The sequence below is a fragment of the Patagioenas fasciata genome, chromosome 12 (assembly GCF_037038585.1).
Source record: "Patagioenas fasciata isolate bPatFas1 chromosome 12, bPatFas1.hap1, whole genome shotgun sequence".
Taxonomy (NCBI): domain Eukaryota; kingdom Metazoa; phylum Chordata; class Aves; order Columbiformes; family Columbidae; genus Patagioenas; species Patagioenas fasciata.
Window position 1 is genome coordinate 22,019,805 of NC_092531.1, and position 21,136 is coordinate 22,040,940.

General features: G+C 44.0%; 2 protein-coding genes across 8 annotated transcripts in view; both read left to right on the top strand.

Moving 5' to 3' along the window:
• LOC136106667 (cell surface hyaluronidase CEMIP2-like) overlaps window positions 1-12,943 on the top strand; it is a 52,976-nt gene extending 40,033 nt beyond the window's left edge. Inside the window, exons 20-26 of one of the 2 annotated variants that reach the window (XR_011741112.1) lie at window positions 4,442-4,624; window positions 6,557-6,770; window positions 7,514-7,615; window positions 8,991-9,151; window positions 10,432-10,541; window positions 11,744-11,829; window positions 12,595-12,672. Coding sequence is in view for 1 of the 2 variants with exons in the window: in XM_071814039.1 (XP_071670140.1) it covers window positions 4,442-4,624; window positions 6,557-6,770; window positions 7,514-7,615; window positions 8,991-9,151; window positions 10,432-10,541; window positions 12,595-12,812 (988 nt within the window). In the remaining variant the exon portion in view is untranslated. Of the gene's footprint in view, window positions 1-4,441; window positions 4,625-6,556; window positions 6,771-7,513; window positions 7,616-8,990; window positions 9,152-10,431; window positions 10,542-11,743; window positions 11,830-12,594 lie in introns of both variants that reach the window. The other variant, XM_071814039.1, reaches the window with a different exon arrangement.
• Window positions 1-21,136, top strand: part of CEMIP (cell migration inducing hyaluronidase 1) — a 111,670-nt gene that overhangs the window by 37,143 nt on the left and 53,391 nt on the right. For all 6 annotated transcript variants that reach the window (XM_071814040.1, XM_071814044.1, XM_071814043.1 and 3 more), the window contains exon 2: window positions 20,176-20,283. In XM_071814040.1, coding sequence (XP_071670141.1) covers window positions 20,208-20,283 — 76 coding nt within the window. In that variant the 5' untranslated portion in view covers window positions 20,176-20,207. The remainder of the gene's footprint in view (window positions 1-20,175; window positions 20,284-21,136) is intronic.

The following is a 21,136-nucleotide window of genomic DNA, read 5'->3' on the forward strand; positions in this document are numbered from 1 at the left end:
CAGCTGGGCCAAAGCTGATGCTGACATGGCGAAGTCTGAGCGATCCTAAAGCCCCGTCTTTGCCTCCCCACCTGCAGTCCTTGCTGCAGGTTATTAGGCAGATGGTTTAGTGCCAGTCTTAGGTTAATGGTTGGACTCGATGATCTTGAGGTTCTCTTCCAACCACAATGATTCTGTGATTCTGTGATTCTCCCGGCCCTTGGAGTGGGGTTTGTGGCTCCTCAGGACCACCAGTCTCTTCTGACCTGATGTATCCAAGACACAGCAGCAGGAAAAAACAAAATACACAATAGTCAGCACTAAAGTACCTGGGAATGCATTAAAAAAAAGTACAAATTGAATTGGGATGTGATTCCTTCATGAAAGCATGTAGGGTGGGAAAAAAGACAATAAGATGATGTACTGTATTTAAACGCAGGAAGTTCTTATTTTTGCTTGAATGCAATTGTCTGTGAGCCAAATGCTCGCTGAGTCAAACCGTGGTTTCATGAGTATCAGCAGAAGCGTACCTCAGGGCAGGATCCCGTTTATAATCTGTTGAGCTTCACAAAAGCAAAAATCATTCTTTTTGCCTAAGGAGGCACATGGGTAAAACAAAAAAATTTAATTTATATTAAGAGATGGCCAATGCTTTTGAATTTTTAATGGCATTTCCTAAATGGCAACATTTAGGAAAGGCATTTAAATCCCAATGCACACAACTCTAGTTAACTAAACACATACCGAAGTTGTTACTATCCCTGCAGCAAGTGGTCTTCCAGAAGAGTCTATCCTTAATAACAAAATCCTGAAAAAGAATTGCTGGATATTCGCCCAGTAGCCATGTGCGTCATTGCAGGGGGTTTGCATGAGTTTAATGGACTTGAGTTGAAGGCAGAAAATCAAAAAGAAATCTAGAAAAAGGGAAGGAGTGACAGCTGCAGGGAGCCAGTGGGAAATGTGGGTTTGAGGAAAAGAGCTTGAACTGGGAAAATGTGGTAAGGATGTAGCCAGGTTCCTCACAACCCTTTCTCCACTCTTCTTAGCAGCTGTGAGACGTGTGGGTATTTCTCATGCCATTTTCCTCACCAGTGGTGTTGGTTGGAGAGGAGGTGTCTTCTCCTGAAAACAGGTTTTGTGCCAGAGGAGATTCAGTTGGTGCTGGGCAGGTTGTTGTCAGGTTGGGAAACGTATTTTGGAGATAAAAACCAGCTGCATCTTGACTGAGAGTGAGGAACATTGACCTCCTTTGATTTGTTTGTGGGACGATTTGGAGGCTGAATGGTGACTTTGCTTTTTTTTGTCTTTTAAAGTTCAAAATTCAGCCTGTGAGGGACTAACTTACTGAAGCAGTACGTGGGGATTTCTGCTTGGTTCCCATATTATGAACAGGAAAGTTCCTGTTCCTTGCTTCTAAAATGGACTGAACTTTATCACTAGAAAAGGCTGTGAACACAGTTACTTAAATAGCTCAGGTTAGTTTCCTACACATGCTAATATGACTTTAACTTAGCTGACAGCTAATTCTAAAGTCAGACTTTCCACCTGAGAATATTTTTGTTTCTCTTGCAAGGAACTCCTAAGAATGAAAGCCTAAAGAATTTAAAGAAAAGTCCTGTATGTTGCTATATTGACTACATTGGACAGCATTTTGTTTATCAATAGTCTGACTTTCATCCCTTGTATTTTAAGTTATTTTTTTCCCTTTGTTTGTGCTGGTTTTAAGCATAAGAGCATCTAAAGCGTAAGAGCATCTAAAGCATCTAAAGCATAAGAGCATCTAAAGCCACAGCATTCAGGCAGGGATCTGAAATTACTCTGAATTTGGGATCTACTATTAATTCAGTGTTTTCCTCTTCTTGCCAGTGCTGTGTGTGTCCCCAGGCCTTGGGGCATCCTCAAAGACCCAGCTGATGTGCTGGTACTGAGAGCAGCAGAATGAGGGCTTATTTTTCTTATTCTATCTGCAAATATTCAACCCAGAGTAGCAGCTGGTAAATACGACAGAATGGAGAGGTTTTAAGCAGAGGTATAATGTAGGACAACAGTTTATTGCCCACCCTGAAGAAGATGAAGGCTTCTTGCACTTGAGACCCAGCCAGGAGGTCCTTGGTGGCCGGTGTGGTGGCTGAGGAAGGCACACGTACATCTATTTTACTTCGAAAGCGATGTTCAAGACGTCCCATGCATGATTACAGCATGTTGCCTGAGGTTGCCTTTCTCCCTTGGTTTGGCAATGACTGGAGAGGAGGCATCTGATCCCCGTTCGCTGCAAGGCAGAGGCCTGAGGACCATTCCACAGTAGCTCAGTTTCTTGCTTTGCTTTTCCTGGAGATGGTGGAGCCCCATTCAGCCACACAGGCAGGTATTTGGGAGGGTTTACAGTGGATTTTGTAGAAGCTAAAGAAACAGAACTGAAGTAAAGAGCTAAATAGGAAGCTGTTAAAATACCACTCAGTTAAAGAGAAAATAACCACCTTATTCTTTCCTATATTTACATGAAGGATAACTTCTAATACCTTCTCTTCTCACATCTCCTCCCAAGCTCTTTGTTGTGGGAATGTACTTATTTCCATCTTTCCTCCCCAAACTCCAAAGGAGGTGATTTTAATTTGATTCTTTTTCTATCTTGATATAATTTATTTCAATGTTTCACCCAGCCTACTAGGCTCTAGCACTCATATTCCCAAATGCACTGGTGATTCACGACAGTCACAGCTGTGGGTTTTTTCACACTTCGTTTTCCTTTCACCCTCCAGTTTTCTCTTCTAGGGCCTTTCTCATTACCTGGGGAAGTGACAGTCAATGTAGTGCAGCACCAAAGCTGCTTCCAAGCATCTGAGGGAGCTGATGAGCCCTTTTTGTGATGCTGTCTTCAGGGGATGAAATGTGCCAACACAATGCAAATCACCCTTATGGAACAGCCAAAATGTCTTGGGACTGTGTCCTAAAAATATTCCACAAACATGGCTCTGGTACATTTCTTTCATTTCCTCTAGTTGGAGGCCAAATAATCTGAAAATATATCTGTTTTCTAGCTGTCCTGTGTTATGACACAGCTGGAGTTGGTTAAAATCTAGAGGGCAGTATCTGGCTTAAGCTGATGTGTCTTTGTGCAGCTTTGATTTATTATTCCAGAACAGCCTGTCCCCTCTTCCATCCTATAGGTCGTTTTGTTTTGTTTTAATGAGAAAACCAGAGAAAGATTGAAATAGCTTTGGTTTTCTGCTCTCCATGTATAACACAAAGTAGAGATCTAGGCATGCAGATTCCCAGATTCCTCTGAACAGAAGCGGTTTCGCCCCATTGATCGCTCTGTAGGCAGTGATGGGTGGTGGGTCATTTCAGGGGAGCCTTTGGAGAAAGTTTGTCTTCCTGAGCTTCGTAGGACCCAGAAAGACAGCTGATGAAGGTGGTATTTGTCTTTCTTTGAGCCAGATTTATATTCCCACATATAACCAGGAAGCCAGGTAATTAAAATAATAGATTTAAAAGCTGGATGGTTTTGGTATTATAAAGAAAGCTAACCACAGTACTGGTTCAGGCTAATTATCTTGGTATTCATCTTTTCTTTTCAAGTGTAAACTTCTTGTGGCTTTCTGCTTCGTACAGCACAAGAGCATCCCACAGACAGGGAAGGGTGTTGGGTTTTGTGGAAGATCCTTCCCGTCTGCATCCAAATTGCACCGTAACTGCATCTTTTGGCTGAGTTGTGTAACAAAGGTATCTAGTTTGGGGCCAGTTTTTCTCACCATGAGGATGATGATGCAAATCACAGGATAACTGAGAGTTATGGGGGAATTTTTTGTAAATGTGCGTGCTGAAATTGTGATACACAAGAGTTAAAAGATGATTTAACTTTACCCTTAGTTATTCTAAACTGATGTTGAAGAAAGAGAAGGGGAGAGGGAGATTTTAATGGAAACCATAATAATAAACTTTGCTGTAAAGTGGAGGAAGCAGGTCTCTTTAGACCATGGCTCTGGTTCAAGTCAGAGATTACTTTCTAATTCCTGAATCTGTGCCCCTGGTGAAATGTCTGCTGGATACCGGTTCCCTCTCCTGCTGCAGCTCCAGATGAACTAAAACGAGCCACGGCTGCCTCGGGAGATGTGAGAGTGTATGTGACCGGTTGTACCTCAGCCTTACAGGGCAAGGAAGAGAAAACATTCTGGTTTTAAGCCACCCTGGCACCTGCCTCAAAGTCCTCCAAGGTCAGCCGGGGTCCCTGGATCAGACCTTTGTAATAAGCAGCCATTGTTTCCAGACAAAGCAAAAAAACAAAAGTGATTTTCTTTGGCTTTGAGGATTTGCTGTGTTTTTCTAAAGGAGGAGTAGAACCTCAAAGGACATTCTTCTGTTTTCCCCTGAAGACTGTACTCTTGGCTGGAAACCATCTCTCCTGTATCAGGCTCTTAAGTGCACTTTCCCTCTTTCCCCTGCCTTTCCTTTTTGCCGACAGAGGAGACTGGCTGCACGTTGCCCTCTGCTATCCCCGGGATGCCGTGTTCCAGGTGGTGGCAGATGTCTACCAGCGAGGGACAGGCATGGTGCACAGCGTAAGACACTACCTCGCTGCTCCTTCCCGGGCCAGCATTCTCAACGGGACCGGCCAGCGGCTCTTCTACTTCGACAGAGCATCGGGGTGAGCCCTGCGTTGCCCCAGAGGGTCCCTCAAACAAAACCCTTGGGGTCTTTCTCTTACCAGCCCCAGCATCTCCTTTGCCTTTCTCAAAGTTAAAAATTGAGGCTCGCCCATCTTGTATGGTCTTTTCACTTATTTCAGGTCAAAATCCTTTATAGGCTGGAGTTATCTGGAGTAGGTCTATTTCTTTATCACCAAGCAGTGATTTGCAATCCTGTTATGAAAATTGCTGATTTCTTGCCTGGATTTAGCTCCCTTGAGGCATCCCTGCTGCTCAGATCACTGCAGGTGTGGGTGCAATGTAAATATTTGTTTAAATCCATTGCACCCAAAGGGCTGTGAAAAGGAGTCCTCTCGTCACTGTGGCAACTTCAACACTGAGATAGTCTGGGAAGTTTCAACTTTTTCATATTCCGGTGATGAGAGATTTCTAAACCCATCACATTCTAAAAGTTAAATCTCATGAAAAAAAAGGAGAGCACCATAGTACATCTCTTATTTTGAAGGCATGAAGAGAGTCCTGGAGATCTTGCACTACCTTTATAAGAATCTAGGACACCTTTGGTTAAAAAAAACATTGCAAAACTTTGTTTCTCAGTCAGCTAAAATAGCTAGGGAGGAAAAAAGTGTTTTGTGGTCTAACCATGGATCCCATGATGCTTCACCTGACTAAGTAGCTACTTCAGGAATCAATCCACAAATGCCAGATTTGAAAATAAGATGGGATATATTTATTCATTCAACCATAACACATGAGCAATCGAATCCCGGAATGCCTGCCCCGCTAACCAGGCTCCTCCATGGGCAGGTCTCTCTCATCATAGGAATTGTGAAATAACAATTTGCTAATCCTCCATTTCTTGTTTTCTTTTTTTTCTTTTTAAAGCCCAAATTCTGTAAACAGGTTGTTTACTACTGAATAGTGGGGAAAATGGTTACACATGTGGGTCTCTGGAGGAAGAGCCATAGGTTGCCAGCAGCCATCTGGACCCAGTAGATGCAGATTGATGGGTCTAACCTAACTTAATTCTGGCAGTGTCAGCCTTTTGGTTTTCTGTTTAATTCAGCAGTGATTTTTTTAGCCTTTCAGAGTACAGAAGCTAGGGGATTGGCTTTTTTATTTTCCTGTTGTTGTTTTTTAGACTTTGTTTCATAATGAGTGGGATATTTCTCCTTCTTTTTTTAACCCCACATGCTGGATCCTTGGACAAGAACCAAGCTTACTCATTCTTTCTTCCAGACAAATAGAAACAAATATTTAGCTTAGAAGGAAAGAGAAAGAAAAATCCCTTTAAAGCTCAAGTATCTTTTTGATCCTGGAGCTGAAGTGAGCTGTTTATATAATTTCCTCAGCCTGAACTGCAGAACGGACACAATTGAAAACATACTTAGAACAGGCAGCAAAACGAATGAACTCCAAAGGCCAGAAGACCTGCCTCCCTTGGAGCTATTTTCATGCGTGCCTTGGGCTAAGCTCTGCCTGCGGGCCAGGACCGGGCGATGCAGAGAGCCCAAGGGTTGATGCTGGTATTTCCAGGCAAACCTGTCCCCTTCTGCATGACGGCCCGAGCGCTGCTGTTGCTCTTTATCTGGTGGGGTGCCACCATGCCTGGGGACCCCACGGGGTGCCTGGGTCTGGGGGGGTGTCTGCCCCACATGGTGCTTGCCAGGGGAAGGCAGATGGTTGGGGTGTATGGGCTAAAAGTGCTGCAGGTCTTGTCACAGCAGGATGAGAGGGGAGCTCGACCTACATCCTTGCAGGACCCATTTTGCCATGACTGTGCTGCATTACACTGGTCTAAGACAGGGTTGGTTTGCTGTTGGGAAATGGGAGGGATAATGCAATTTAGCAAGTGCAGACCCCGCTTCTACTCAGCTTTTTCCTCTAAACCACGTGGTGGTTCTGATCCCTCTGTTCACTCTCATTTGTAGGTACCTGTTTGTTCACCTGCAAGCCCACGAAGCTCGGAAAGGACACAGTTACTGCTCTCAGCAAGGCTGTGAACGTATTAAAATCATGGCGTATATGTACCCAGGGGACTCCTGGAGCTGTGACCCAAACCCCTTCCCGCAGAGGCCAGCGGCCGCCCAGCGCCCCGTGTCCCAGCGCCCGGCTGGGCCGTGCCGGGCGTGCGGGGCTCCGCAGGTACCTGCTGCCCGAAACAGCATCTGAGGTGACGCCGTGAATGTGCATCCACGTGAGGTCAAAAAAGCCACAGGGAATTCCCGCCTGCGAATGTGCACAGCGTCACGTAACCTGTGTAGAGGGAAGGGTTTTGCTCTGAATTTCTGCAACTTTTTGTGCTATGCTTCAAAGATAGCCTCAAAAAAATTACCCAAATGGAAGCAAGTGAATGCACATTCATGGCACCTTTTTTTCCTCTCCATTTCTTTCTTTTAAACAAGAAAAAAAGGACTTTTAAGAGGGCTCAGATGGGATTAGCTTTGAATTCCAAAGTATGACATTGCTTCTGAATTTCAAACTGGGAAGTAATTCTGGTTAATAGGAATAACTGGAAAATTAGAGCCAAGTTCTCTTCTCATTTACTGTAAATTCACCCCACACTAAATCCTGTAGAACTGTTTCAGGCTCATATAAATCTGCACTTGAGTTTGTAGCCAGACAAAATATAAGAAATTCATATTCAACTTTTAAACTTAGTGGCAGAGTGACCATCAGAGGTCCCTTCCAACCAGCGTTGCCACAATCCTTTGATAAATGGTGTCTTAATAATGAGCACTTACTTGTGAACCAGGATCACAGTTTGAAAAGAAGAATTTGTAAACTTTTGAGGTCCTATATACGAACATTGGTACCTGGTGTCATTTTGTTGATGGAAACCAGTTAGCAAGGCATTTTTTAAGTTTCTGTCTCTGGTGTAATTGCAGGTTGCTATCACTAGCACACCCTCGTTCGAGTATGTAAGAATCCAGATCCAGTCTCTCAGCAGGGCAGACATACAAAACCACTTGACATCTGCGTTCATTAAGGTACGTTGTGTTTTACTGCATTTGAAATGGGGATTTGAAACAGGGGAAACTTTATCTCTAAGGATAGTTACTGCAAAATCTTGCTGAGCCTTGGCAAAAGGAAATGGGAAGTTCCCCTGGAAGAGGCGAGTGTATTGTTCTCCCTTACAATTAACTCCATTAATGTCACTGGGAGTTCGTATTCTATTCAGATGAGGATTTGAGCTCTTAGGCGAAAAAAAAAAAGGCCTTTTGTCACCTTAGAAGAAGAATTAACACCACCACTCTAATGTAGACCAAGGAATGCACACCAGAACTCATTGTTTATAAAGGATGTGGGGACTAAACAAGTTTGTTTTTCCGATTTTCTCTGCTGGCATTGCACTAAAAGATAAAAATAACTATATTTCACTGCTGATGGGGTTTAGAGCTGTCAGGTTGCCCCTACACGTGCCTTATATGTCTGTCTAGAGGGTGAAGGTGACTGAAATCACGCTTGCAAGGGTACTGTCCAGGCTTACATGCCTGCATGCTACTGAGTTATAATTAATGCTAACAAATGCCAAGCAAAGCTGCCACAGCATCCTTAAGGAGCCAGAGCAGCCAAGATTTCTTGCCACGTGCACCGGCTGCATCATGAAAAATTTATTCAAACCCATTAGCAAGCAGGTGTTAGCGGAGGCAGCATCCTCACCCGTGGTGAAGGGGAGGTTGTGTCTGTCTCCCGGGATGCTGGGGAGATGCGCCAGTGCCAGGCACCTCAGAGAACCATTGTCTTTCTAAAAGCGAATATCGTGACGTGTCCTGAGAGGTGTAGCCTGGGGAAGAAGCCCTTGCTGTAGGAAAGGGAGTAGGAGCCACTTGTGCTACAACTGCTTTGAGACACTGGGGCAGCCTTACTAAGAAGGAATATTTTGGTTTTGATATTTACATTTCCAGGGAAAACAAAAAAAGTCCATATGTCGCTTCTATTCCCCCATCTGCTGTCTCAGCACCTCTCCCTTGTTCTGTGGTCAAATCTGCTTCGCCAAGTGACAGTAATTTCCCCTACATGGAAAGAAACTGCTTTAAGACTGAACTAAGCATTTTATTCCCAAGATTCTTGGCTTCCCAAATGTATCTTCCTAATATACAAAAGATGCTGATGACCTCATTCTCATGGTTTTATACCCCACTGGGTTTATCAGTGCCATTGGGAACTAAGGGTTTTGCTTCCTCCTGCCACTGACCATCTATAAATTATGTCACTTCATCTGCACTAATTATACATTTTAAATTACAGTGTGTAAAAGCTTGGTATTTTCCTTGCTTGTCACTCTCTTCTTATGGAAAAGCAGGATCAGAGTCTGAAGTTCTCCAGCCTGCCTCCATAAAACCTCCCTGTTTTTTGTTGCAGATAAACGACACAGTTTTCCTGTTCAATAGCCGGGGGATATTCTTCATGGTGCTGGATGCGTGTTCGGGAGCAGTTGTGAGCAGGCGGCACTTTGCCACAGTTACTGGCGAAAACGCTGCCAATGCAATAACCGATTATGTTCAAGCATTTATAAAAGAGAGGTAAGCAAACTGCTTCATGTAGCAACCCGTGGCTGATAGACAAAGAAAGGAAAATGACCTACTTTCATAACCCAACCTGTGCTCTGAAGAAATCTGGCACAGATTAAATATGTGCAAATCCCAGATATCATGCAGATAATAAGAGAAGCAGTGTCTCTCTCCCAGGATTGCACAGATTAGAGCAGACAGAGGCAGCTTTTCTGGAAAACTGGCAATTCCTTCTAAATTAACCATTCATTTTCCAGCATGGAGTAGATAAGGTCCTTGCAATGACATTTGCAACACTGCGTACCTGTCCTGGTGTCCAGCAATTTCCTGGCAGCCGATGATTCAGTTTTCCATTTCTGAAATGAGCTGGTTTCTGTTTACTCTTACTGATTGTTTTTGCCTCTTGTGACAGATGAAAATCATAGGTGTGCCAGATTTTCCAACAGGGCTTTTCTGGGGTGAACCAGCGAATAACCTGCCTGCCTGCGGGCTCTGTTACCTTGCATGTGTCCTGGCAATGGTCTGGATCATCTCTGTTTGTGTCTGTCTCACATTCCTTGTGGTTTTATGTGTCGCCACATAAACACGGAACAACAGAGATTTATAGATAAATTCTTGGCTGCTGGCAGAAGCAGGTCAAATAACCAGAAAACAGACTTTCAGTCCAAGACATTTCCAAGCAGTTCATGACCAAAGATTTGAACGCTCCGGAGTTATTACATCTGTATTTATGCACATGAGTATGTACACATACAAAACGTGCATGAAGTGACATATATCCATGCGACGCCTGTACATTCAGTCTGATTTTCTTCTAAGATGTGTAGTTTGCAAGTCGAGGCATTCAGCTAAATGCAACCAGTTGTGCAACCTGCAATTAATTGCAGGTTCAATTCACTGGGGACTAAAAGCACATCTGTGAGGGCCAAAGCCAGACTGAGGCTTGACTGGAAATCAAACCCAGCAGATAGATGGTTTTAGAGTCTCAGGACTGTACAGCAACTCAATTTCTTCTGCATCCGAATATCATGATCCCATGAGAGATGTCCTTGCAAACAAGCATTTGTGCTTGTTTTGCTTCCATGCGAAGCACAGGTTTAATTTAGGAACATTTAACGAGAGGCTTAAACTTAGTAAAGCTTATGTGTGATTGAAATCAAAGTGAGTTAAGTGTGTTCTTAAAGTTAAACAAACTCTTAAGTACTTTTCTGAATTGGTGCTTAAATGTCTCGCAGAGTCTTGATGAAAGTAATATTTTGCAGTAATGCAGTAATTACTGTCCTTCTTTTCAGATCACTTGTTCTTGTGTGCTCTAGAGATATTGCAGAGGAGGTGGGGAGCTCTGAAATGTCTGTTTTTACCAGGTTAGGTTCAGCAAAGCCTATTGTCTTCCACAAGGAAGGTAAATATTTATTTTATCATGTTTCTTTTGCTTAAGAATCGCTGGTCTGTTCCCCTACCAAAAATGTGCACATACTGATATAGCACTTACTAATATATTTCCCACCACAATATTACAGTATAACCTAGTTGAAACATCTTGGCTCAGGGATAGTGAGAAGTATGAGAGATATTTGGGGGTTTTGACCCTACTTTGCCAGTGAGAAGCTGCATGCTGCAAATTTTCACCCTAAAGGGAACTTGAATTTCTAACCAAAAAGGCCAACCAAACAAAAAAAATCATTTGATACAGATTACATTTCTAAAACTCAACTTATTTGCAAGGAAAAACAGTCATAAACTGAAAGGTTGATCAAAAAGAAAGGAGCCTATTTGGTTTTTTGAGGGAAAGAAGGTGAAATCACCAGTTTTTGAAAGTTCTTAGTACAGTTTTGCCTTGGATTGCTGCAAGAAATCCATTGGTACCATTGGTGCAGGTAATCCATGCTTGAGTCCAGCTTTGAATGAGTAATTGGAGTGATAAGGAAATCAGGAAAACAACCAGCCAGCTTGATTCAGATTTCATTTGCAACCTCTCAAGCAGAGATCAGCTGTAGAACTGGCTGTATTTGCAGCCTCTCTTGTTTTCTTGGGGGCTTGGGGATTTTTTTCCCTACTTCTATATTGAAATGTATATAAATTTCTAGTTCAAGTTTCAAAACTCATTGCTATGACCCTTCCAGGGAAGGACAGCATAGTCTTTACAGCAGAGAGAATGATTTCACTTCGGTGCTTGTTTGATTCCAGAGAAGCTGTTTTCTCTTTCATCCTTTTAAAAGCAAAAATTTGAGGGTTTTTTTTTTGTTTTTCATCCCGAAACTTCATTGCTTCATTCTTTCATCAAAGCCCTGAATACTTTTGAAAGGAATTTTTTGATTAAAAAGCAATCTTTTTTGTTTGTTTTGTCCAACTTCGTTCCCTGAACCACCTGTGCTGCTCGCTTGGGTGCAGCATTTCCAGGTCATTTTGGGAGCTCAGTTCAACCTTCAGCTCCGACTGCTCCTGGGGCACAAAAAGCAGCAACCAGGGCCACCGCTGTCCTGGGGATGCACTGGTTGATGGTCACCTCCTTCCCCTGCCATTTCAGTGGGATGCTGGTGTCTGGCCGTGGGACTGAGCCACTTCTTGCCCATCACTTGCCACCCCCATTTTGCTTTTCCTAAGGGCAAGATTTTTCATCACCGTGTCTGCCCTGATTTCCAGTCTGGGTAATTATGTCCTGCTTCACGAGCTTTCTCCCGCTGATTCAGGTATGCGCACTATGCGACTCCAAAAGTGATCGCACACAGAACTGGTCCACTCTGGGAGGCTGCGTTTCAGGGCAGGTTGGAGCATTTCTCCCGAGTACATGTTGTTTTTGCCAGGGATAATGCAAAAAAAACCCCCATCCCCTTAACCCCAGTGGGATCGGGATTTAGAGTCTTGTTGCCTGGTTTTTGCAAAATCTTATTTAAATTAGAAGTGTTTACAGGAATAGTCTCGGTCCAACCAGCTGCAAATAGCCTTGGGAGTCTTTGCAATGAAAAGCATAATATAAACACAAGACATTATTATTAAAATGGAAGAATACATAATGCCTTTGTACTTTGTGACAGCAGAGGACCAGAGCAGAGTCGGCATGGGGAATAATAGTTCAGGCATAACAGGAAGAAAGTGATGTAAACTAATAAAAGAAGGATTCAAAGTACCTAACTATTTTCATGTAGTCAAATATGAAAAGGTACCAATGCTTAAAGATAAAGAGTAAACCAATAGCCCGGCTAACTGACATTGGGAACCTGTCTTAGCTTATTGAAATACCTACAGATCTGGGATGTAGCGAGGTTACGGCTTCAGCAAAGCTCATTCCCTCTTCCATCACTCTTTTATTCTCTTAAATGTTCTGTTATTGTAATCCAAGGAAAAAAAAAGAAGGGCTAAGAAGTTTCCATGATATGTGGAGGGAGTTGGTGCTGTGCTGCTAGTAAGTGAACTGACCCATCCAGAGGGTCACTCTCTTTGTGTCTGTTTTTCAGGGAGTTTTGCCATGCTTGGCTATAAAGGACAAGCCAGACCCTCCTGGATTAAAGTCCTTAATCATGCTGGTTATCAGAAAGCTGCTTCTCTACAGCATTATGTTCCCTTGAAGCTGAAAGAATACCAATGTCCAGCGAATGCTGATGAATCGGTAAAATTCTCTTCTCAGAAGCACTGGGAACACATGTCTGCAGAGGTGGGGGCACCCCGGGATTAGCATCATGGGGCAACTCCAGCCAGGCAAAGCCCACTGCTGCCACCAAAACCTCCTCTTGTTTCAACGGGATTGTACAAAACCAATGGTGTTCACTTGTATATTTTATAACTAATAAATATATTCTCATTTTACCCACTGTGGTGGAGCTTTATTTTTCACGCAGTGCCGTGCAGGGCAGGATAGGAAAAGCCTGTGGGCTGCCCTTTCCAAGGAGAAGTGTTTCAACATATCTACGATTTGGTATCCAAAGGTAAGTTTTGAAGGAAAAAGCCTGCTCTCTGATATCACAAGGACTGGAAGTAAACGAAATTCGGCGTGGAAACTTTAGCAACACCAGGGAAACAGATGAACTTCAGCAGAGGTAGGGAATTCTCCATTCAGTTCCCTTTCCCCTCCATTCATGTCTGCTTTGAATACCTAAGTGTCCATCTGCTGTGGCATCTTAGGTGAACTGAGTGACATCTGCGTAGTAAGCATGCAGTGATCTTACAATAATATCTTCTAATCAAACTGAGTGCAACAGGGAGTTATAAATGCGTTTCTGTCTCTAGCTAATGACTGGTGAAATTACGTTTGTCCAACTGATGTGAACAATTAATTAAAGACCTATAGGAATAAAACTCAGGGTAAAGTATGTGCTGTGTAAAGTCTTGCATTCCTTTCGGACAATGCTCGTATTGATTTTCTGCTCCCATTGAGGACTGAAATACTGTCAGTATTAGTGGTTAATTCTCTTTGAATTTTTGTTTATGCTGCTGCTTTTTGAAGCAAAGACAAAAATGGAGCTTTGTATGCAAACGGAGAAACAACTGATGACCTCACTGGCTACAGTTTAAGTACAAAGTTACCCTAAAATGATGACAGACTCTTTTTGATGTGAACATGGTGTTACCTGGTGACAGCAGGGAGGGGACAGGTGATTTCAGACTATCCATGTCTTTGTCACACGGGTTGCGCAAACAGGTAGGTGAAGGCTTTGTTACTAATGTCCAATATTTTCTTTTAAATTCTCGGAAATGGCCAAACAAGTTGCTACAGGGAAGGGTTAGTGTTTTGTTGGCCAGACTTTTGCTCCCTGGTGAGTTAGTCGCTCTGGCATCCGCACACCAGCCAGCTGATATTGTGCCTCTGGGCAGGGACTGAACTGGGCTGGGACACTTGTCTCCATCAGACACGTACCGCCTGGTGGTCCTTGGACCTGGGGTGAGGACACCTGAAAGGTCTACAGGCAGAGGAGGGGACTGCGGCTCCGTCCCCATACCAGGTAGGGTGGGAGTCTTGGCCAGGGGAGACGTTCTGGTTTGCTAGAAAGTGTGAAGAAATCACTGATGCTGCTCAGTAATGTAAGATAGAGTGGTGCACAGGACATCGTGGGGCTGAGCTGGCCCCTGTGGGGAGCGATGGAGATTGATGTTCTTGGTGGAGATGAGGAGCGGTGCAAGAGCCCAAGCGGCTGGGACTGACCCTCCGAGGAGCTCCCTGAAGCCCCTTGGAACTCCTGTTAGTACCTAGTTGTTTTGATTTCTGAGGCTGTGCAGGGGAAAAAAAGCAAGATGTTTTTGGCTTGTGAGCGTAAGTCTAACATTGGAACAGCTACTGACGGAGCCAGTTTTTAGCTTCTTGCAGATTTATTTGATAATCTGTGACAGGTCCAGACCCTGGATCCCAATAAAACTTTGCAGAGCTCTAACCCCAGGCTGAGACTAAACAATTGGCAAAAGAAGAGCCTGGTGAAGGAAGGAGAGGAATGTGCCTAAACCTCTGAAAAATCTCTATTCCTCCCGCCCCAGAAGGAGAGCAAATGGCAAATGTCCTGGAGAGGAAGGCGTGGAGCCGTGGCAAGCCAGATGCAAACAGCAAAGTACCACAAAAGCAAAAAGAAAAATATTTACATCCTGATGCAGTTATTTGGGTAGTTAAAAGCAGCAGTTCGAAGAGGATTCAGGATGCTGTGATCCTCTTCAACCACTGCACACGCTTTCCTTACCTTGGGAGGAAAAAAAGGGCTTCAAAACCAGGGAAGCTCTGCAGAGGCTGCAGTTCCACCGTGGACCCTTGGGACATTCGAGATGATGTTTCCAGAGGCTGCTGCTAACCTGGCATGCACCAGAGGTCTGTGTGTGTGAAGCTGCGGGGGTAAGTGTCGCGTGGGCATTGCATCTGTGGAAAGTTGTCGTGTTCCTGACGGCGATTTCCTGGACAGGAGGATCTCCAGCCATATGCCGGAGTCCGCATGGACCGTGTGTGTCCACATGGACCTGCAGCTAACCCAGGCGTGTTCAGCACTCCTAACGCATTCAGGACATACATCCCACCCTGCTTATCCTCAGAGCATTTCTGCAGTGGGAACACAGGAGCTCTGGTGCTCGTTGACAGCGTGAGTTTGGCTATACCCTGAGTTACTGTCAGCAGGCACAGCAAAGTCAGGGTTCGGTTTGCCCACTCCTTTGATGCTTTGAAAACTTCACGCGGCGGACGATGGTTTCATTCAGTGAAATGCTGAGCACTTCGAAAGCATGTGAAACCGGGAGGCAGTCAGCCCGGGATGGGTGGAGTGATATGAATTGCAAATGATTTTGTTTTAGCTGAGCCAAAAATTGCTTCCTTCCCTTTTCAAGGTCTGTAAGCAGCTGCAAAGGAAAGTTACTACGGGAAAAAAAAGTGCATGGCTTTAAAACAACTCTTTTTTTCCCCCTTTTATTTCTGTCTCAAAATAGTTTTCCAATGTTACAACAAATTTGCGAACACCTTATTTTCCTTTAATTTATTCATTGTAAAAATTTCCTCTAACTTCTGTTTCTTGTTCGGAATCTGTTCTTACGAACACCAGGAATCAAGAAACTTGAAGTGATGTTTATGTACAGAACACATGAGCAGAACCTTCTTCCTTCCAGGGAAATATATCAGATAAATTTATAGGAAACCAGGGTTCATTAAGAAAACAGTCAGAGTGCTGATTTTGACCCCAGTTTTGCTTTCATTGAGAAGTAAAGTCTATTCCTGAATGTAATCCTCCACTCTTTGCCAGTAAAAAAGAACAGCTAGTGGCTGGGTGGCAAGCACAAGATCAAGATGAAGAGCAGAGGCAGCAACGCTGCTGCCATGTGCTGGGACTGGGAAAACATTTTCATTAGGGATCCCTAGAAATGCGTTTGTTTATTTGTTGAGCGGTCTGAAGGCTTTAGCTGTGCTCGTGGTTGGGTGTGCGAATGCTTTCCCTGCGCAGGAATGTCACTGTAGCAAGAGCTGGCATATCCTGCAGTCAGAAAGGCAAATGTGCTCCTCAAATCCATCTTCTCAGCTGGGGCAAAAATGCAAAATTCCCCAAGTGGGGTAAGAGAACAGCTACTGCCGTGCTATGAAGGAAAGAAGGTAACGGAGCTGCTAATTAAACAGCTCCTTCCTCTCTCAGGAATCAGCTTCCAAATTGCTGTTGGCTTGTTTGCATATGAATGATGAAAAATGCAGCGAGGCTTCAGAGCTGCCCTCAAACCACTAAAGCCTCAGCATCAGCTGTGGCAGTGGGAAGGTCCAGGTTTGGGTACCTGGAACATGAGGGGGGCCCAGGGTCTCCTGGAGCATCTCACCTTGCAGAGGTGGTTCCTGGGGAGCAAAGCTTTTACCCACAGGTCCTCTCAAGAACCTGTGCCATCTAACATCTGCTGACAGTTCACTCTCTGCCAGGCTAGAAGGCACCTTTTCCATGTGAGCTTTTCCCGCTCTTCTCTGAAGATGTCTCTGGTTCCCAGCTTTGCCCCCATGCAGATCTGTGGCCTCTGTTGCCGGGCAGCAGCAGCCATCAGGTTGTAGGCAGGTTCCTTGCTCCTGTTTGACATTTTTTTCAGGGAATATCAGGTAGCTCGTCCATTTCTTCCACCCTTGTCATGTTTGTAACGGATGGTTAATGCACCTGTTATGCCTCGCTTGACATACCAGCAAGGAGCCTCATCTTCAGCAGATACTGAAGGTACATCCTCCAAAGTGTGTCAAGCCTGTCTTAAAAAACACTTTCCCCAATATTGGGAGTTATTTTTTAATATTTTGGTGCCAGGCCTGAGTGGTTGGCTCAGAGTCATGCAAGGTGGCGAGTCGAGGTTGGAGCCTGGTGTGTGTTTGTGAACGGCTGGCTCTGCTGCTGTGGAGAGCTCTGCACCCTTGCCCAGGATTTAGGGTGTCTGTGTGACCCTACCATGATGCCTGTGACAATCCAGCTTCCTCAGAGCATTTCTTTGCCATTTTGCGCTTGGGATTGTTTCCTCTGTGTTACCTCCAGCATTAAAACAGCAGGGAGGGCAGTGCATCAGGATTCCTGTCCATCCAGTGTGCTTTCTAGTACAGTACTGCTGCTGACACCTGCGGTAGCAGACAGCTGAGGACTAATGCTTTCCTGCGTCTACTTTTAGCATTGTCTGATGCTATTGTTCACTTTTTGGAAAGATACAGCAGCTGGGAATAATTTCAGAAAGTCTGCCTTGCCAGATCCAGGGATATGAGTCCCACTAGCCATTGCCAGGCAGCTTTTAATGGCTAGATGAAAAAGCTTTTCTCACCCAAGAGAGGAATCACAGATGGTATTTGAGAAATGTTGGAGATGGTAGACTTACGAGGGCACTTGTATGAGCTGTGTGCTCTCAAGAGTGCCCGAATCTGCAGGGACATTTGTTGACATAGCTGGTTACATCAGAGCTGAACTCAGCCACGTGGCGCCGGTTCAAGCGCGATGTGTGTTGCTGCATCCCCGGTGGCTCCGAGCGCGGAGCTGGCGAACTGCCTGGCTGGCAGGAGATAACTGCTGCAAGTCCTCTGCAGCCAGAGACATTGGTAAAAAGAGCCATTATCTCTTCCTCCTCTTATATTTAATAGTAAAATCAAGCATGTCACTGTTTATGTCTAATATTTGAGAACCTCTGAAGGAAAATTCCTGAGATTATCCTCCGAGCAGCGTTTTTCCGGCAGCGTGTTAGTCAGAGCTGAATCAGAGGAGTCGGATCCTCTTGGCCCTCATGGCTCTCAGCATTTCCAACCTGAGTGCCAGTTAAAAGAACGCTGCAATGAGTTTGGGCTCGCTGCAAGGCGAATCAAACACCCTACCTCAGTGACAAAATAAGCAGGATATGCTTTGGACTGTGGCAGATCAGACACTACAAAAACATTGGAACCTGGCACACAGCTGATGCCTCCAAAAATGACATGGCTTTCCAGGGTCTGATTGCTTGTTTTCATCTCTGCTGATGAAGATGGATGCAATCAAGGAAGCATTCCCCGGTGAGCAACCAGGCATATAATAGCAGAAGCCATTTTGCACAGCCCTATGGTAAGTACTGTGCAGTTCTTGGCTCCAAAGAAAGAAAAACTGAAATTTCTTACACTGATTTCCTACCAGTTTGCTGCAGGTTACTGTCTGAAACAAGACCATGGGTTGGATGGAGCAGAGATGCTCCTCTTGAGTTTTTAATGGGCCAGAACAAAGAAATATCTATGCTACCTATGAAACAACAGGAGAGCAAATGCATGGCATCACTGCCAAAAAATCAGTCCCTTCATTTTATTTCTTAATATAATCTGAATGTATTTTATGACCAATAGCTGATCACTTGGAATCTGGCTTTATGCAACACTAGCATACAGCTGTGTCCACGCTATCAGAACCGCTGTTTATCTGTAATGACCATCCTGTGGTATTACCACTCGTTTAGTTTTTCCTCTGTCGTTAAAGCAGAATCTAGTGATTGGGTTTGCAGATTAGGCTGTGTAATAATTGCTAATAAATCTTGACATTTTAATGGTGACTGCTCTACTTTGGGCGTACCTCTAATAATAATACTTTAAAAGACGCCTGTCTTATCAAATGTTGATGGTTAATGTTGTTAAAATGTCAAACACGTGCAGTCTGATTCTGGTACAAATTCCATGGTGACATTATTGCTCTCTGATAGTGTATATCATTCGAAGTTATAGCATTACTAAGTGCATTCCTCTTTTCTGCTGTTCTGTAACAGCATTTCAGCAACTGATAGACTGCACCGAGCCCTGGGTCCATGCTGTTTCCAGAGCTCACGGCTGTCAAATACACCTTACCAAAACAAGGAAACATTTTCTTGCTGGAGTATCTCCTGACAAATCTGGTTCTAATGCTATTTTTAATGCAATCATTGGATTACATGTGGTTCGAATGTATCATTGTACTTCAAGCTGTATCACCTTCATGAAAAGCAGACATGTTTTGCATATATATCCTGTTAAATTTGCTCCAGATTAAATCCTGGCTTCTTGCTTATCTTTTTCTGATGTTTTTTGTTTGTTTTATATTAACAAGTGACACGAAAAATAACATGTGGGTTTTGCCCTAAAGAAACTGGGGCACCGTGGAGGTTTTTCTTCAATTGCTTTTTTCGGTGTCTAACTAAGCTGTGTGATGCATACATTTATCCTATTTCAGCACTGCGATGTGACATGACAGCTACAAATAAATTCCTTCGATATTCCTCAGATACTGGCTTGCATAATAAAACCTAATAGCTCCAAGGACTACATGTGAATTTTAAACAGCACCTTATGAATACAGAGCACTGACACTTACAGAAGTGGGTGCCCTTGTCTCGGTGTGAATACATATGTTAATAAATTGTCATGAGCACAGGGAAGAGCTGCAGAATCAGTCACTGGAGGCTGGAGAGGATCACATTAAGTCTAGCTTTGGCTTTCATGACACTGCTTGTTTGTTTTTGCTGGGGATTGGCTGCTGAAGAAATGAAAACATTAGGTAAACTGGTTTCAAAAGCAGCTTTTGGTTTTGCAAGAAAATTCTCAGCTGAACATATTAAATAGACAATATTTTCTTGGATCTGAAATCTAAGAAACTGCATGCTTCAGACTGCGAGTGTGAATACAGTTTATCTTGTGGGTGCGCAAAACACCATTGCTAAAAATGTGGGAATAGCATGGGGGGAGAGAGGTGCCATCGAAAAGTTGCTTCATGAAAATTTCTCACTCTGCAAACGCCTTCTCTGTTGCGTTTCATTACTTTTTTGCACATGCGAATATTGAGTCTTGACACTGGGTATGTTTATACTGCATTCCTAAGGTGTTTTTGGTTACATCTGGTGGTTGCTTTCTGAGTGTCTATTTGGATTCCCAAGCGGGTTTATCCCAGACCAAACAAAGGGTGAGGAGCTGCCCTTGCTTTCTTGCTCTGTTCGGGCTGGTCCCGAAGCGGCACGAAGGTGTTCTCAGCCATAGAGCTGAATGGGAGTGACAGCGGGCTGGCATAAATTCACCTTTTTGTGCAGTGAATCATTTTTGCATGAGCTGGGGAGGGGAAAAAACCCCCACGTGACATTTGCTTTATATTCTTTCTTCACAGATATCTATCCAGAGAATTAAAAATCCCAAAGAATGGCTCTACCTACGTCCAAGTATCTTGCCGAAATCTTCATTTTTCTTCTGTTTGTGATCTGTTCTGTAAGCAGAGGTAAGTTTTCCTGCCACGGGGAAAAAGGACATGGTTTTTAACATGTTTTTTACGTAATGACATCGCTGGTTTAGACTGAACAGGTTTTCACTCTTCTTTGTATAAGAAGAGTCAAGGACAAAATGAGAAATTTCAGGAGACAAGGAGATTTCTGATGTGCCAATATTCCTGATCAAGGGCAGCTGGCGTGGCAAAGCCTGACATTTCTGAGCAGGTGAAAGTACCCTCAGGAATCTCTCAGATGCTGCCATGCATTCTTAAAACAAACCTAAATCCAACAAGCTGCCACAAAGAAATAACAGAAGAAACCTCAGGTCCTGATGGCTGTGGCCGTGGGAGGTGAAGTTGAGCATTTTGCTGCATTGCCCAAGCCCAGATGTGGAGAGCAAAAAGCTCCGGGGTGGGACATCTCTGTCCCTTGGGGTTTGCCTCTTCCAAGTAGCCCTTTTCCTAAGCAGTCAGGGAAAGCGGAAGAGGGAAGCTGGGTATGCATATTCTAAGCAGAGCTAATTTGAGGGTTTGTATTTGTTTAAAACAAAGAGACCATATGTCTTACCCCAAACGCTGCAGCTGCATGAAGCAACCTTTCAACACTGTGCTCAGGCCCTTTTGGCCAAGAAGCAAAACATTCAGTTAATTCCTTGTGCTGGGTGAAAGTTACGTTCTTATTTAAAAAATGACAATGACAGTAATAGCAAGGTACCTGGACAAGCTGGTAGAAGATGCCCAGCCCTCCAGTGTCCTTGATGCAGCAGATGCACAGCCCCTGCTCTCTGGTATGAATTGGTTAATGACATTGGGAATTTGAGTCCTTTGTTCTGGATTGTGTTTGCTTTTGCTGATTGCCATACCA